General features: G+C 40.5%; 1 protein-coding gene across 3 annotated transcripts in view; it reads left to right on the plus strand.

Annotated features, from left to right (window-relative positions):
• Positions 1-9,401, plus strand: part of KIF14 (kinesin family member 14) — a 64,627-nt gene extending 55,226 nt beyond the window's left edge. For all 3 annotated transcript variants that reach the window (XM_061633926.1, XM_061633929.1, XM_061633928.1), the window contains exons 29-30: positions 3,350-3,488; positions 7,765-9,401. In XM_061633926.1, the coding sequence (XP_061489910.1) occupies positions 3,350-3,488; positions 7,765-8,159 (534 nt within the window). In that variant the 3' untranslated portion in view covers positions 8,160-9,401. The remainder of the gene's footprint in view (positions 1-3,349; positions 3,489-7,764) is intronic.
• The last annotated feature ends 5,869 nt before the right edge of the window (positions 9,402-15,270 follow it).

The raw sequence follows: 15,270 nt of genomic DNA on the forward strand, positions 1-15,270 counted from the left end.
TCACCAATTCCAGATACAGGAATACAGCTCCCCCCGTTCCTGCGGTCTTGGTTTTGCTGGTGGATGGTGACCTTAAATCTGCAGAGAGAAACCACCTTCAGAGAACCCAGGAGGACTCTGATTACAACCAATGCCAGTTTCCTGGGGTGGGGTGCCTATTGCAGTTCCCACTTTGTTCAAGGGACGTGGACAGCTGCTGAGCAACCGCTCAGCATAAAGTTGCCGGAGTCGTGAGCAGCACGTCTGGCCCTCTTCCATTTTCATCAGAAGTTACATCTGACCAACATTCTCATCTGGACCAACAACATCAGTGTGAAAGCACATTTAAACCATCAAGGAGGCACATGGTCAAGGGCCCTTCAAGCGGAATCAACTCTCGTCTTCAATTGAGCTGAATGTTACCTACACTTCCTGAGGGCAGAGCACCTCAGCAGCAACCTGAATATCACAGCAGACTGGCTCAGCAGACAACAAGTTCTTCCTTGGGAGTGAAAACTGCATTCCTCATGCCTGTCACTTCTGTGTGTTCCACAAGGACTCTGTGCTGTTAACGTCCTGATCCTGCATTTCTCTTCTGTTTTTCTCTTCTACTTGTCATTACAGTCAGGATATTGTCTTACCTTTCTTTTGTCCACAGCCAACTCATCCCCTCAAGAAGGCCTGGCATTCTCTAGATATACATGGAGTCCTAAAAGTTTACCTGGCCAGGACCCGGGACATTCATCTGACTGAGTCTCTTTTTGTCTTGTTTCATCGGAGGACCTTGGGAAAGAAGGTCACCAGCTCAACGCTGTCTCGTTGGCTGCGTGCTTGCATCACTCTGGCTTATGAGTCTCTTCGGATTCCAGTGCCTCTAAATGTCACTTTACAAGGTTGCTGGCTGCTATGGCTGCCTTTGCAACCAATGCACCCATTACAGATATTTGTAGGGCTGCTGTGTGGTCCACACTGAATTCTTTTATTAGACACTATAAAGTAGCTTGTTATGCATTTTCTTCTTTTGGCAGGCATGTCTTACCACAGGTACTGTCCTCCTCTTAGGCAGCCTGGGCCCACCCTACTGGGACTGATTTGGTACATCCCACTTGATGGCATGTTATCTGGGGAAAATTGGATTGTTGGTCTCACCTGAAAGGTGGTTTTCCCATGTATCATGCCATCAGGACCCTCCCTGTTGAAGGGGGCTGCCTAGCTTATTCTGGAGGTAATTTTTTCTATTGGTTAGCGACTCCTTCATTTTGCTTCAACATAATCAGATTTGAATTACATTAGCTTCATTAGTCATGTTATTGCTAAGACTGTTCTTAACTGCTCTGTTTGTTCATATTTCCTTTTTGGAGTCGAGGCTTATGTTATGCTGGTTGCTGCTCCTTGTATTCTTTTCTGTCTGAGAGGTGCATGCATCCAGTGTACAGTTCATCCGGAATAGATTGGGGTCAAGCTGGAAGGAGCAGCTGAAGTCTTGACTCCTGTGCATTCCTGCCTTTGGACACCAGGTGGCACTACTACCCATCTGATGGCATGATACCTAGGAAAACCACTTTTCAGGTGAGACCAACATTCCATTTTCTTGATATTCTTTAGGTATGCCCCAGAGGGTGCACTCAGAAATTGTTTGCTGATACTAATATGCAGACAAAGATTCATAGGTTTCCAGTATTTGTTCACATCAAGAACTGGTAGCCTGTGGCTGTCCATATGTTTTTGGGCTCCAATTCCCATCAGCCCCAACAGCAACATCTGGAGGGCCAGCCGTTCCCCCTTGGTTTAAATGTTATGGGTCCAATGGTTTCACTTTGCTGATGGAAAGCACTTTAATCCAGTGGAAGCTTTCAGCAGTGGAAAAGGGAGGGAGGTAATTTTTGCTGATTTCCCCCTTTCTCTGCAGCCCCAAATGCACATACCACCCCAAATCTGCTGTAGATCACTAGTGGACCCATTGGAACAGCATGGGAGCTAGTGTGAGCAGTTCCATGGGGAGGGGAAATTGCAAAAATAATTCTGCTGTTAGAAACTTTAGTTGGAGTTCCATGTCAGTGGAGAGACACCATAAGATTGTATCCAAGCTCCTGTTCTGTATTTGTGTAAGAATGTCATTGCAGTGGAGGGGCAGGCCTCATCTCCATGCAAACATGTAGGGGGAGGAGCAAAGTGGAGATGTGGGCTCCAAACTATGTCTGTGCATACGCTAGGAGATCCTCTCCTGCCCTGGCAAAACAGTGAGGGGAAAAGTGGAGATTTAAAACAACAGGAGAGGTCTGAATAAATTAGGAAGTAAGGAGCACTGAGGGTTTTTTTAAGGTTTTAACAAGGAGAAATAGTACAGGTACAAGAGAGAAGCTAACACCAAAAAGCTAACATGGGTACAATGGACCGTTTCCCAGCTCCCTTCTTGCTCTATACAGCCCTCTCCTATTGTTGAAAAGCGACACTTTTTTCCTCAGTGTTCTTCCATCCCTGCTTTACTCAAACCTCTACCATTGGTTAAAATGGGTTGTGTGTGGTCTCTGTGCAAGGGGGAACTGAGGAAAGGAGGGAGGAAAAAAGGTACAAATGTGAAAACGGAGTGTCTGCAAAGGTGGGCTGCAGGATAGGAGGGAGGAGAAGGCATGGAAGTGGGGGTGGTCTGTGTCCAAGGGGAAGTTGAGAAAAAGAGGGAGGGGGAGAAAAAGAGGCAAAAGTGAAAACAAGGGGGCAAAGGGGGTTGCAAAAAAGGAGGAAATGGGGATGAAGATGAAAATGGGTTCAAAAGGGGCTGAAGAATAGTGGTAGATTCATAATTGGGCAGAAAGTGGAAGGGGTGCTTGGAATTTGAAGGTGAAAAGGGTGCTTAGAGGAGGAAGATGCAGAAGGTTACCATGCGGGTGGTCACTGTGCAAGGGGGACTGCAGAAAAGGAAGGGGGGAGGAGGAGGCATGAACATGGTGAAGGTGAAAACAGGTGGAAAGAGGGGCTTCGGAATAAAATAGCAAAGTGACTTCAGAAATGAGGTTGGGAAGGTGAAAAGAGAGCTTAATAATTGCATGGTTTGGGAAGGGGACACTCTAGAGAGTTATCACGGCAGGAGTGGTGGGGTTGGTGAGCAGAGTGAGCAGTGGTGTGGCCCCTAGTATTTATATATACACCTAACAATGTAATATGTGAAGAGGCCTTTTATTTGTAAGCACATTGTATTTTTATGGATCTTTAAAAGACCTTTATAGTTCTTGAATGCACTTGTTTTCCAAAGGCAGTATGAGAAGCAACTATGAGGGTTAGCACTCTAACAATAATACAGTATGCTACCCCCACTGCTAAAAATGTTTGTATTGTCTAACACCTTCTGAAAACTGGTTATTAATTAACACAGAAAGAAGTAGCAAATATATTGGGGAGAGAAGAATGTGTTGATCAGGAGCTAAAGAAAGCTACCAGTAAAGCTGCTGCATTCTTGGAATTACACCATTGTCTAGATCAAGTCTACCAGATTGTTACTTCTTCACTACAGGGTATGTTAATTCTTCTTTATAAGGTATTTGTGCTAAGTTACTGAATTTTGCCATTCAGCCAAACTTCTTTAAGAATGTGATTAAAGAAACGCATCCGTTGGTGCTGGAGTCCTCTATTTGTTTTATTATATCTATGATGGAAACTAGACATTGTGATCTTTTCCTTTTAAATTTCCTCCCTTGATTAAGGCCAAATTGACACTATCTCTTTGGCACTGTTGTTGCAGAACTGCTTTTCTGCAGACATTCCCCCATTTCATTGGTAACTTGTAAAGGTGCCAGTAGCTTAGGTTGTTTGAATCATGTAGTGCTTCTGGTATCAATGTCAGCGGCTGTGGTGGAGATATGGAGCTGACAGAGGGTGTACACACTTGTGTGTTTGCATACTACTGATTCAACTGCATGAGAAAGCAGTTTTGCAGTTAGAGCTTCACCAGAGAGCCATGCAGCAAATGGAAGGATAGACTTCTGTGAGGATCCCATGGTATCCAGTCCAGGAACATCATTGTTGCTTCTACAAGCAATGTGCTTAAAAGTTAGGTGCCTGCAGTTCTTCTCACTGTGTCCATAAACTTAGATTTCATTATTATATTGTTAGGTTGATCTCTAAGTAATATACGTATATGGTTATTAAGGTCTGTTCTATTTGGGAAGGATTTTGTCCTTAATCACTTTCAAGAACTTCACTTTGTTAGGCATAGGCAATCGGCTCCCATGTGTTTCCCTTTTGGTAACTCAATTGTTCTATGACTGTAGTGGCGAACCTCAGTCCTGGGAGCCAAATGTGGCCCTCCAGGACTCTATCTGGCCCATGGGACTCTCCCCAGGCAACACCCGTCACTAATCCCACTGCACACCTTGCTTGAATGTGCTCTCGAACTGTGATAATTCCTCTTACATGCCTGGATGGAGGCTGGAGCGGTGCCAGGCCTTCAGCCAGGGTGGAGCAAATGAGGCTGCCCCCCCAAGAGCTGTGCTTCCCCCCCCGTGCTTTTTTGGGGGGGGAAATGGTCATGTTTTTAATTTGTGACATGACAGACAATGACAACCATAAATCCCTAGGAAAAGTCAACCTGATATCAATCCTGGGAAAAGTTTGGAGCAGATTATAAAGCAGTCAATCTGTAAGCACCTTGAAAATAGTGCATTGATTACTAGAAGCCAACATAGATTTGTCAAGAACCTATCCTGCCAGACTACTCTTATCTCAATTTTTAACTGGATAACCTCCCTGGTAGACTGTAGGAATGCTGTGGACATAATATATCTCAACTTCAGCAAAGCTTTTGACAAAGTGCCCCATGATATTCTGATTAGCAAGCTAGCTAAATGTGGGTTGGATGGAACAAATATCAAGTGCATCCACAGTTGGCTACAGAATTGTACTCAAAGAGTGCTTATCAATGGTTCCTTCTCAAACTGGGGGAAGGTAATGATCGGAGTACTTCAGGGCTTGGTCCTGGGCCCAGTGTTCTTCAACATTTTTTAATGACTTGGATAAGGAGGTGCAGGGAATGCTTATCAAAACTGTAGATGATATAAAATTGGGAGGGGTAGCTAAAACCCTGGAGGACAGAAAATTTTTTTTTCAGAGTGATCTTGATAGGCTGGAGCATTGGGCTGAAAACAGAATGAAATTTAACAGGGATAACTGCAAAGTTCTACACTTAAGAAAAAGAAGAAACCAAGTGCACAGTTATAAGATGGAGGATACTTGGCTCAGTAATAATACATGTGAGAAGGATCTTGGAATTGTTGACCACAAGCTGAATATGAGCCAACAATGCAATCTGGCTGAAAAAAGGCAAATGCTATTTTAGGCTGCATAAACAGAAGTATAGTTTCCAAATCATGTGAACTACTAGTTCCCGTCTATTTGGCACTGGTTAAGCCTCATCTTGAATACTGCATCTAGTTCTGGACACCGCATTTTAAGAAGGATGCAGACAAACTGGAACAGGTTCAGAGGAGGGCAACGAGGATGATCAGGGGACTGAAAACAAAGCCCTATGAGGAGAGACTGAAAGAAGTGGGCATGTTTAGCATGTTTAGAAGAGAAGACTGAGGGGAGATATGATAGCACTCTCCAAGTACATGAAATGTCACACAGAAGAGGGCCGGGATCTCTTCTTGATCATCCCAGAGTGCAGGGCATGGAATAATGGGCTCAAGTTACAGAAAGCCAGATTTCAACTGAACATCAGGAAAAACTTCCTAAGTGTTAGTGCAGTGCGACAATGGAACTAATTATCTAGTGAGGTGATGGGTTCTCCAACACTTGAGGCATTCAAGAGGTAGCTGGACAGCCACCTGTAGGATATGCTTTAAGTTGGATTCCTGCATCAAACAGGGGATTGGACTTGATGACATTATAGGCCCTTTCCAACTCTACGATTCTATGATACCTCCATTTAAAGAATAATAGCTTGTTTTAAGAACAAGAGCAATTTAAGAATATGACCCTCTGAAAAATTCAGTGAATAAAGCAATGTGAGTGCACAGCAAAAGCCTCATTTGGAAGAGCCCCCAAATGTCTGCTCACTCAAGACTTTCCCTAACTGAGGATAGATTTTTCATGATCATAAGCACCTTAAATGATTATGAAAAAACAGGCTGTATAGTAACATGATCTTCAAGAGTTAAATATTAGAGCTTTGTATTATGGGCTAGAGTTTGATTCCACCCTTTGGACTTTCCTTTGCTCTGCTTTTCATTTTCATTTTCAGTTGTGCTGTCAACTCAGCCAGTAATAAAGAAGCACATTTGTTTGCCTGCAGTAAGAAGAGACAGTATGTTTATTCTATAGTTATTATAATGAGTAGAGCAGGATTGGGTGCTTATTGCTAAAAGGTGAAATAAAGATAACTTAAAGTGATCTGAAAAAATGGCTACCCTTTACTTTTTTAAAGCACTCACTATACTCACAATCATAATGGCTATTTTTTCTCTTGATTACTTGATGGCAAAGGATGAAAACAGAACTAAAGGAACAGAAATATTGTTGTGAACATTATAGTTAGTTTGCTGACTGGCTGGAAACTTAAGCTGTAACTCAGGCCTAACTTCTGATTTTCCCAATATGTGCAGCTCAGCATGAGTCCTTTCCAGGATCCCTGGACAGACAAATCAACCTAGCAACCAGTAAAACAAACAAACAATTGCTTTACACGATTAGTTTCCATTTGCTTAGTTTGTCTTTTATATAGCAGCCAGTTAAAAAGTTTTCCCTTGGTTATCCAAGAGGAAAGAAAACCTGAAGGCCAGGAACAAGACCAGAAGGAGTTAACAAACACACACTATAGTTCTTATTTTCTCTCTGCCCTGCCCTAAACTTGTAGTGTGGACAAGTTTGTTTTTCAGGTGGAATCTAAAACTGAGATACCTAATGCAGCATCAAAGCCAAACCCAGGAGCTCACTGTCTTTACCAAGTAGTTCTGTTCATGAAGAATCAGACCACAGGGGACAGTAGCTATAGGCAGTCAAGCGTTTGAGTCTGGTATTCCTGGGGATCTCTCAAAAAAGGGTGAGACAATTCAACAGATTAAACTTCATTAATGTAAGTTAACATACTCTCGATGGAGGAGTGACAGGGAAGCTCGCTGCCTTTCCCTTCCCCTGGCCTGGCCACCTCACCCACCCCAAATGCCCCACCTAACAAGGAAGGCTGTCTTCAGGGCTGAGCGGTGCTTGTGTAGAAACCAGCTTTGTGTGGATGGAATGTACAAAAGTAAGAGTTGCATCTGTTGCTCCTATGCCTACTTTTGCTTCCGGACCCACCCACTTTTACCTCTGGCCCTGCCTATCACTAGCAAGCTGCTCTCAGAAGATTGTTTATGAGGGAATGAGGCCATCAAGCTGAAAAAGATTCCCCATTCCTGCTCTAAAAGAAGTAGGTGCCCATCTCCCTTCTTAACAACTAACTTAAAAAAAAAAGAAAAAAGTATATAGTAGAATAACATATACCCGACCAAACCTTATATGCATTAATATTTTCTGGGTGCCTTGAATTCAGCACTTCATGTTTTGTCAGTGGTTTATTCTGCCAGTGGAAGCCATGAACATATCCCTATATTGTGGAACAAATTATAGCAAGGAAAACAATCATCCTTCTGCATTCTCTAAGCCTTCTGATCATTTTCTAATGGAAAACAAAAATAAACTGCATGCATAAATCCATTTTTCCTTTTTGAGTATCTTCAAATAAATTTACAAATTATTCAGTTGTTTCTTGCTATTCTTTCTAACCTTTTGGATTTTGCTCTTTGTTTTCCACAGGATCATACAGAAATAGAAGTCCACTCAGGTATTTTATAGAAAAGATTTGCGCCTTAGCTGGGAATTTTAACACTCTCTGCAATCCATCCATGTTATCCATTGGTACAGCAGATAATCCTATCCACAAAATCCCAGAGCCTCTTGTGAACCATAGTGAATTGGAATCTGTAGCAAAGTCACTCATTATAAGTTTTGAACTTGAACAGGGACAGAATTCATCGAAACCTCAGGATAATTGTATGCAAAACACTCAATTTGAAGGAAAACAAGGTTTTGAAAAAGGTGAAGCTATAACTCTTTGGGAGCAGAAAGGAATACCACAATGGGACTATAAACTTTGGTCTCTACCTGGAAGCTTAGGGGAATCTTCACCTAGTGGAATTCATTGGGTATAAATCATTGCTTGTGGAATACAGAATGCAGGAAATAAACAGTGTAAAGTTTATATTGGCTGCTGGGTTTGTGTCAGAAAAATGGAGACTTGGAATGAGAAATCTTTGGGCCAGTTCACATGCTCACCCAGCCAAGACTGCCCTTATGTGGTGAATTGCCTTTAACTAGGCCAAATATATTAAAAGTGAAATTCTTTTCTTGGAAAATAGGGACATCATTGGTTAAGGAGTGATGTACCATTTTGTACTAATCAAAAAGGAAAATGCACTCTTGTTTTGCAGCCATTCTTTGAGCACAGTTATAGAATAAGAGTTTCATTGGCGATACCTTACTGCTAGTGGAAATGCATGATGGTTGGCCACCAAAGAGGCTCATATCTGCACCCATGTAAATTACTTGCGTGCAGCACAGGTGTGTCTATGTATATGTGCCAATTTTCCTTCCAGCCGTAGCCCTTTATTTCTAATGAAAAGCCACTTCAGAGGACCCCCAACCTGTAATTGTCCAGGGGACACAGAAGAGTGCGTTTAGGAAAGCAGGTGGGAAGACTACCCTTTCCTTTAGGTGCCATTTGATTGTGTGGTATAAACTGAGTACGAGATATGGTGATTAGGAACCAGGATTTAAAAACAAACAAACCAAAGCAGGGTATTTTCTGAATATGGTTAGTTCCCTTTGTCTGAATTTGAGAAAAATAAGATTTTCATTATTTTGTAATTTATATGCAGTACTTTTTTTAAAAAATAAAAAGGAATAAAATGTTTAATTATTTCTAGCAGAGTTTTTCAGTATAACTATGGTTTGCCAACAGAGGTTTTAGGACTGTTGAAAGTACTTTTTATTTAACTGTATAATGCACAATACAACAGAACTGATTCATCATTTATTAAAAGGATTTAAAATTATCTTTGGCTTGACACAAACTATTTCATTTGCTGAGAAATTTTAAAAATCCATTAAAACAAATATACAGTGTTGGCTTTCACATTTTTATAGTATTGGATTTGATCGACACTTGTAAATGTAACTGTTCCTAATCATGTACTGTCTATACATATATATTTATATGCACATACTTGTATATAAAATGCTTATGAAGATTAGAGATGGAACTGTACAGATATGCAAATAGAGCTTAAGGAAAATGCAAACATTAGTGGGTATTTTTGTTTTGAAAATCTGCCTTGACTCTTACGTATTGAGTGAAAATTTAAAATGCTGTACAAAAGTAATAAACTATTCTATTCAAGCATATATGTGTTTAGAGCTGTCTTTTTCCTTATGTATTCATATTTTAAAGCTCACCTACACACTTTTTTGTATTTTGATTTTATTCCTAGTGGTTTATACATTTATTTTTTATTTAGTCAGACAGACACTGGGATTTTGCTACTGTGTGGACTCTATAAATGGTGATGGGCTGGTGATTTCCCCCCTTCTGTGGCCATTTCTCCTGCCTCGTGGGTTTACTTGTTGGGGAACCAGCGGCAAGAGTCTGAACAGAAGAGGGATGCTGAAAAGCCCCTGGGTTTTGCACTGCATATGGCTCTTGGGTTCCCATACACTGACTACCTACAATATATAATTTTATACACTCACACAGCAGGCAGAGTTGAATTAGATTCCTCTGTTTCAGGTTTTAAAGGATCTCTCGCCCTGCCCCTCTTGGGAATTCAACACTTTTTAAGCCAGTAGATAAGATTGCACTGACAGAAGATGAGCTCATCTTTTAATACAGAATTACAGGTATCCTATAACAAACAAGAATACTACTTTATACAGAGTCAGATCATTGGTTCTTGACTGCTATTGTCTACTCTAGCAGCATTTTTCTAGGATGATGAGCAGAGGCCTTCCTAGTCCTATCTATAAAATCCTTTTTTTGCCTGAAGAAACGAGGGATTGTTGACGGAGCTATGGCCCCTCCCTATAATACAAATTTCTGTTATTGTATAGCCACCTTTAACATCAAATCTGCAAAATGCCAAACTTTGTGCTTTACAGTCTCGGCTGTTTGTTTACCCCTACATGCCTAACTCTTGCCTATTCTCTTCCTTCCTCTTGAACTAATGCTGACCTTTCCTGACAAATTTTGCCGAAAACATTCCCAAGCTATCATTCTTGTTCTGTTCCCCTCAATGAGTAAACAAACTGCATATTAATGCTCATTGTTATAATGGAACTTAAAAGGGTTCTGGAAATAGTTTCCCCATACTAGGTTAGGAGGATATAAAGGAGTTTTTATCCTCAGATCTGTGTTTACCTTGATGGGCCAGTTTTCATGGGCACATGGAGTATTTCTGCCACTTCAGACACTATTAGACTTGGTTCTCTCAGAAATATAATTTATTGCATTTTGTATCTTATGGCAGTTTTTCCCCCTCCCTGACACCTTAAGAGATAGATTTGGTAGACAGCCAAGTGTGGCTTCGCAAGCTTCATGCCTGAGTTTGAATTTGAACTCATGTAATGCTAGTCTTGGTTCCACAAAATACCACAACTACACACTGGCTCTAAAGTTCCAAACAAACTCAATGGTGCAACCTAACCCAACATCCAGACTGGCTCTCTGGATTTTGGGCTAGGTTGAAGCACTAAGTTTGTTTAGAACTTTGTACATGAACTTTATTGTTGATTATAAAACTTTTTTAAAAAGAATAAAAGTATATGGCTAACTACTTATGTTCTAGGTGGCTAGTGCCTCACAACCCAATGGTTTAAAATTCTGCAGGTGTCTTGAGTAATTTGCTTCTATTTCATTCATTTTGAAATGGTTACAATAATTTTGGAGCACCTTCTGTTATAGCATTTTAAGAATGCCCTACAAGGAGACCCCTGGAAACTATATGCATTATATTGCTCTATAATTTATAAATTTTATGCATTTTTTAAAAAGTCTTAGCATTAAGGCTGAGAAAATATGCTTGTTTTCTCCAAAGAATACTAAATTCAGTATGCATAGATGGGATGCACAGCTTCAATTTTTCACTTGGTTCAATAATGGCACCCACAGGTGAGAGAGAGAATTACAGTTATTTCACTCTCCTGCAATAGGATTACTTAGCTCTGTCATAAGCACATAGATGTATACTTTACAATTCATTTTCTAATCTACTTCCAAATACAATGCTTAGATTTTTTTTCCTGCGTAGAAAAACTATTTTTGTTAAGTTGGCTATTTAGATTAGTGTTGAAAAAACTCACAAAAGCAAGGAAAACTTGCAAACTTTGCTTTGGAAGTAGCCATTTAAATTACAGGGGTCTCAACTTATTTATGCACACGGCTATAAATTGGAAAGCAAAGAGCAGCATTTTAACTCTACATTTCTGTCCAGTTTTGCCGTGCATGTATGTGTGTGCAATATGCATACAAATATGTCACACACTGCAACATACTGCCAGTCCTGCTCACAAAGGCAGGCTTCTGTGCACTGATTGTGCATACAGGCCCTGTGCCATCTGTTGTGCATAGGATTTCAAGCCAATGATTGTGTGAATTGACCCAAGGTAATGTTCTTAAACAACCAAAAATTTCTGACTGAAAAAAATCAGTCAAGCTCAGTTGATCCAAATTAGCACACTTTTTCATTTTCTTTGTTCTTTGTGTAAGAGAAGTGGTTTGTAACAGATCCCAAGATAAATGCTGGAAATACAAGCAATAGTAACCCCCCTTTCCCCACTCTGCACTATTCTTGGTGTGTTTTTGGACAACACAGTACCTTTTACTTGATTCTCTAGGGTGGGAACAGTTGGAGGGCCTTTCTCACTGCCTTCCAAAAAATCTGAGCACCCGACAAACCACTTAACTATGTGAGGGGAATATGCAGGACTTGTTCAGATTTGGAGATTTGGATTGGATTCTGATTTACTTTAAAAGGTTAAAATCTTGGTTTGAGTTTGGTTCAGGTTCAAGTTGGCCTCCTTCATTAACATTCAGTTTTCTTCATTATAAAAGAGGAGAGAAGCATTTTTCAGGTGCAGGAAATACAGAAAATTTTTAATACAGTCATCCCAGAAAATGAGCAAAACTAACCCTTCTTTTTTAGTAATGTTACTCAATGCTTACAACCCTGAGGGTGGCTAGGTGGTTATGTTTCTTTTTACAAATGCTGAAGTGCAGCTGGTATTCCTTAAAAAATTAGGTTTGCAGCCACAAAAGTTCAATCCTGGAAAAAATTACTGGGAAATGCAAGGATAGTGATGTCATGTATTTGTTTAAAATGCTTTTACATTCAAGGGGAAAGCATTCATCTGCTTTTATTTCAAGTCATTTTGAAGTAAAATCAATTTCCTTTTTGGCAAGCCTAGCATGAGCATTTTTAAACGTAAAAACTGGTACTTCTAATTAATGTAGAACCTCTTGATGGTTATGTTTCTTTAATGATAATTGCATGGTACTGATGATAGTTTACAGCTACATCTACCAATGAGTATCTTCTACACAAGCCAAAAAGAGGCCCAAATCCAGTAATGGTGGACAAGGTTGTGGTTTTACAGGGCATAGGTGGGAGCTGCATTTTGTAGGAAAAGTCGGCCAACATTGTTCCTTTTTTGCTTTGCAGTGGCTGATAAAATAGCTGGGTTCCAGATCTGCAAACTGACCAGTACTTATGCAAGTTTTCAAAAATGTGTTGTGCAAGATCAAATATATTTCAGCGACAAAATGTTTTAATTTACTTGATATCAAGAGGCAGAAAGGGGCCCCAAACATTAAATAAAACACATTGACAGACCCCATTTGTCAGGCCCAGGATGCGACTCAGGAACCAGACCAGAGGTTGTAGTTAATTCGTGTTTTATTAGAGTAATGTCCAACAAAGACTGCGCTTTCTCATGAAGCAATACAGGGATACAGGTCCTGCGACATTGGGAGAAAGTTGACAGAGCAAGGGGCTGCTTCCCGCCTGTTCTTTAAGAAGGGGCTAAACGGGCGCGCAACCTTTCGCTCCTCCTTAACTCCCCCTCAGGTACTGCCCGCCTTCCCCCCCTTCTCTCCTGTCTTTTCAACCGTCTGCGTGTGCGTGGTGAGGGGGGAGGCATCACCTCCTCCTCTTCTGAAGTGTCCAATTCCCCTATGGGTGATAAAGGAGAAGCTGAGGGTAAACCATCTCTCCGCCTTTCTGCTGTGATCAGCCCTCCCTCTTGCTCTGAGCTGCAGAGAAGGGAGGGCCTGGGAATGTCTGGGGGGGATTCTAAAACTTCAAGGCTCTCAGGCTCCCCGTTGCTAGGCGACCCTATCTCTGGCATGTCCTCTGTTTCGGCTTCGCTCCACAGAGGGTGAGTTCCTCCCTCCTCCCTCTGCCAGCCATTTGAATCCTCTTCTGACAACCCCCCAGGAGCCCAGCTCATCCTCCCGACACTATTTCATTGGCATAAATATATGCATAGACAATCTGAACAATATGAATACAGTCCATGTATACTGGAAACAATAGAGAAGTAATTTACTTATGTTAGAATGTCACTCTGCTTCAATCATTTAAAGACTGACTCATCAAACACAAAAAAGTGATTTGATTTAATCAGCACACCAAAGCAACTTGCTTGGAGGAGGGGGAGGATCCACTATGCGGAGGTGGGCTTGAGGTAAGCTTTTGAAAAATGATGTAATTAGAAGAATTTTTAATATTTTGCCTTCTTTCAATGGCATGCAGTTTCCACATCTTCCACTAGATGGAAGTGTTTCACAATGGTATTACAATCTCTATGTGTTGTAAGGAGTGTTTAATATTATTCAAGGTGTGAAAATAACCAATGCTTGGTAAAAATAATCTTTTTTTCCCAACAGAAACTAGAAAAACAGTTTCTCAATAAAAATTAACTCCCAAATAAAACCTTAAAATTTCTATATTTAGCAGATGTAGACCTTTTCTGAGTTACTGATAATTGCATGGATCCACATGCCATTCTACACAGAAAGCTGCCTTCTCTCATGTAATGCCATTTGCTCATCTGACCAGAGACTCATCTACTCTGATGTACAGAAACAATTCGGTGAATGTTGATCCTTCTCCTGTTTAAGGTTTTATCCACTGAAATAAATGAGAGTTGTGCAAAATCACTATGGTGTCCTTGCATAGTTCCCTGCATTTTGATCAGTGTTGCAGATGAGAACTTCCCAATGGATGCTGCCTTTTTCATTTGTAAAGAAATGCATTACTATACAAGACTGATGTCCTCAGGCCTAGTTAGGTTTTACCAGCTCTAACCTGTAGTAAGGAAAAATGAGTTTCAAAAACTAGACTGATGAAGTTGTTTTTCATAGGATCTTAATTTAAAACATACAATGTGATTCCTGAGCTACCAAAGTACTTTTATCAAAAAATTAGGCTGCAATCCTATATTCACTTATGTAGGAGTAAGCCTCATTGAACTCAATGGGAGTTATTTCCAAGTAGCTATGTGTAAGTTTGCGCAGTTCAGCAAATACTCAATTAGGAACAAATTGATTATTTTCTTAGAATGAATTAGTAAAAAAAATTTGGTAGTTTACTGCAAGAGTTTACTGCTCCATTTTTTTTTAAGTTTAGTGTTTTCAATTTTAAATGTTTCATTACTTATTCTGTGTGTCAGTACTGAAATCATTGTTCAACAATCAATGTAATGAAGCTGTATTGGTGTACAAAGCCCTATACAGCTCAGAACCAGGTTATCTGAAAGACCGTCTTATCCCTTACATACCCAGTCGATCACTGCGCTCTGCAGGTGAGGGCCTCCTGCAGATACCATTTTATCAGGAGGTTCGTTCTGCACAATATAGGAAATGGACCTTTAGTGTGGCAGTACCTACCCTGTGGAACTCCCTCCCTTTGAATATTAGGCAGGTGCCATCTCTGCTATCTTTTCGGCGCCTTTTGAAGACTTTTCTTTTTCAACAAGACTTTTAAGTTGAGACCTATCCGTCTGTCTCTGTGTCAGATTTGCTTAATGTGTTTTTAATGTTAACATTTTTTAAAAAGTTTTTAAATGTTTTTAACTCTGTTTTGTCTTAATGTATTTTAAGATTTGTTTTTATGATGTTTTAAAGTGTTTTTAGTGCCTTGTTCACCGCCCTGGGCTCCTGCTGGGAGGAAGGGCGGGATACAAATCAAACAAATAAATAAATAAATATTA

This window comes from Rhineura floridana, chromosome 6 (genome assembly GCF_030035675.1).
Source record: "Rhineura floridana isolate rRhiFlo1 chromosome 6, rRhiFlo1.hap2, whole genome shotgun sequence".
Lineage (NCBI taxonomy): Eukaryota > Metazoa > Chordata > Lepidosauria > Squamata > Rhineuridae > Rhineura > Rhineura floridana.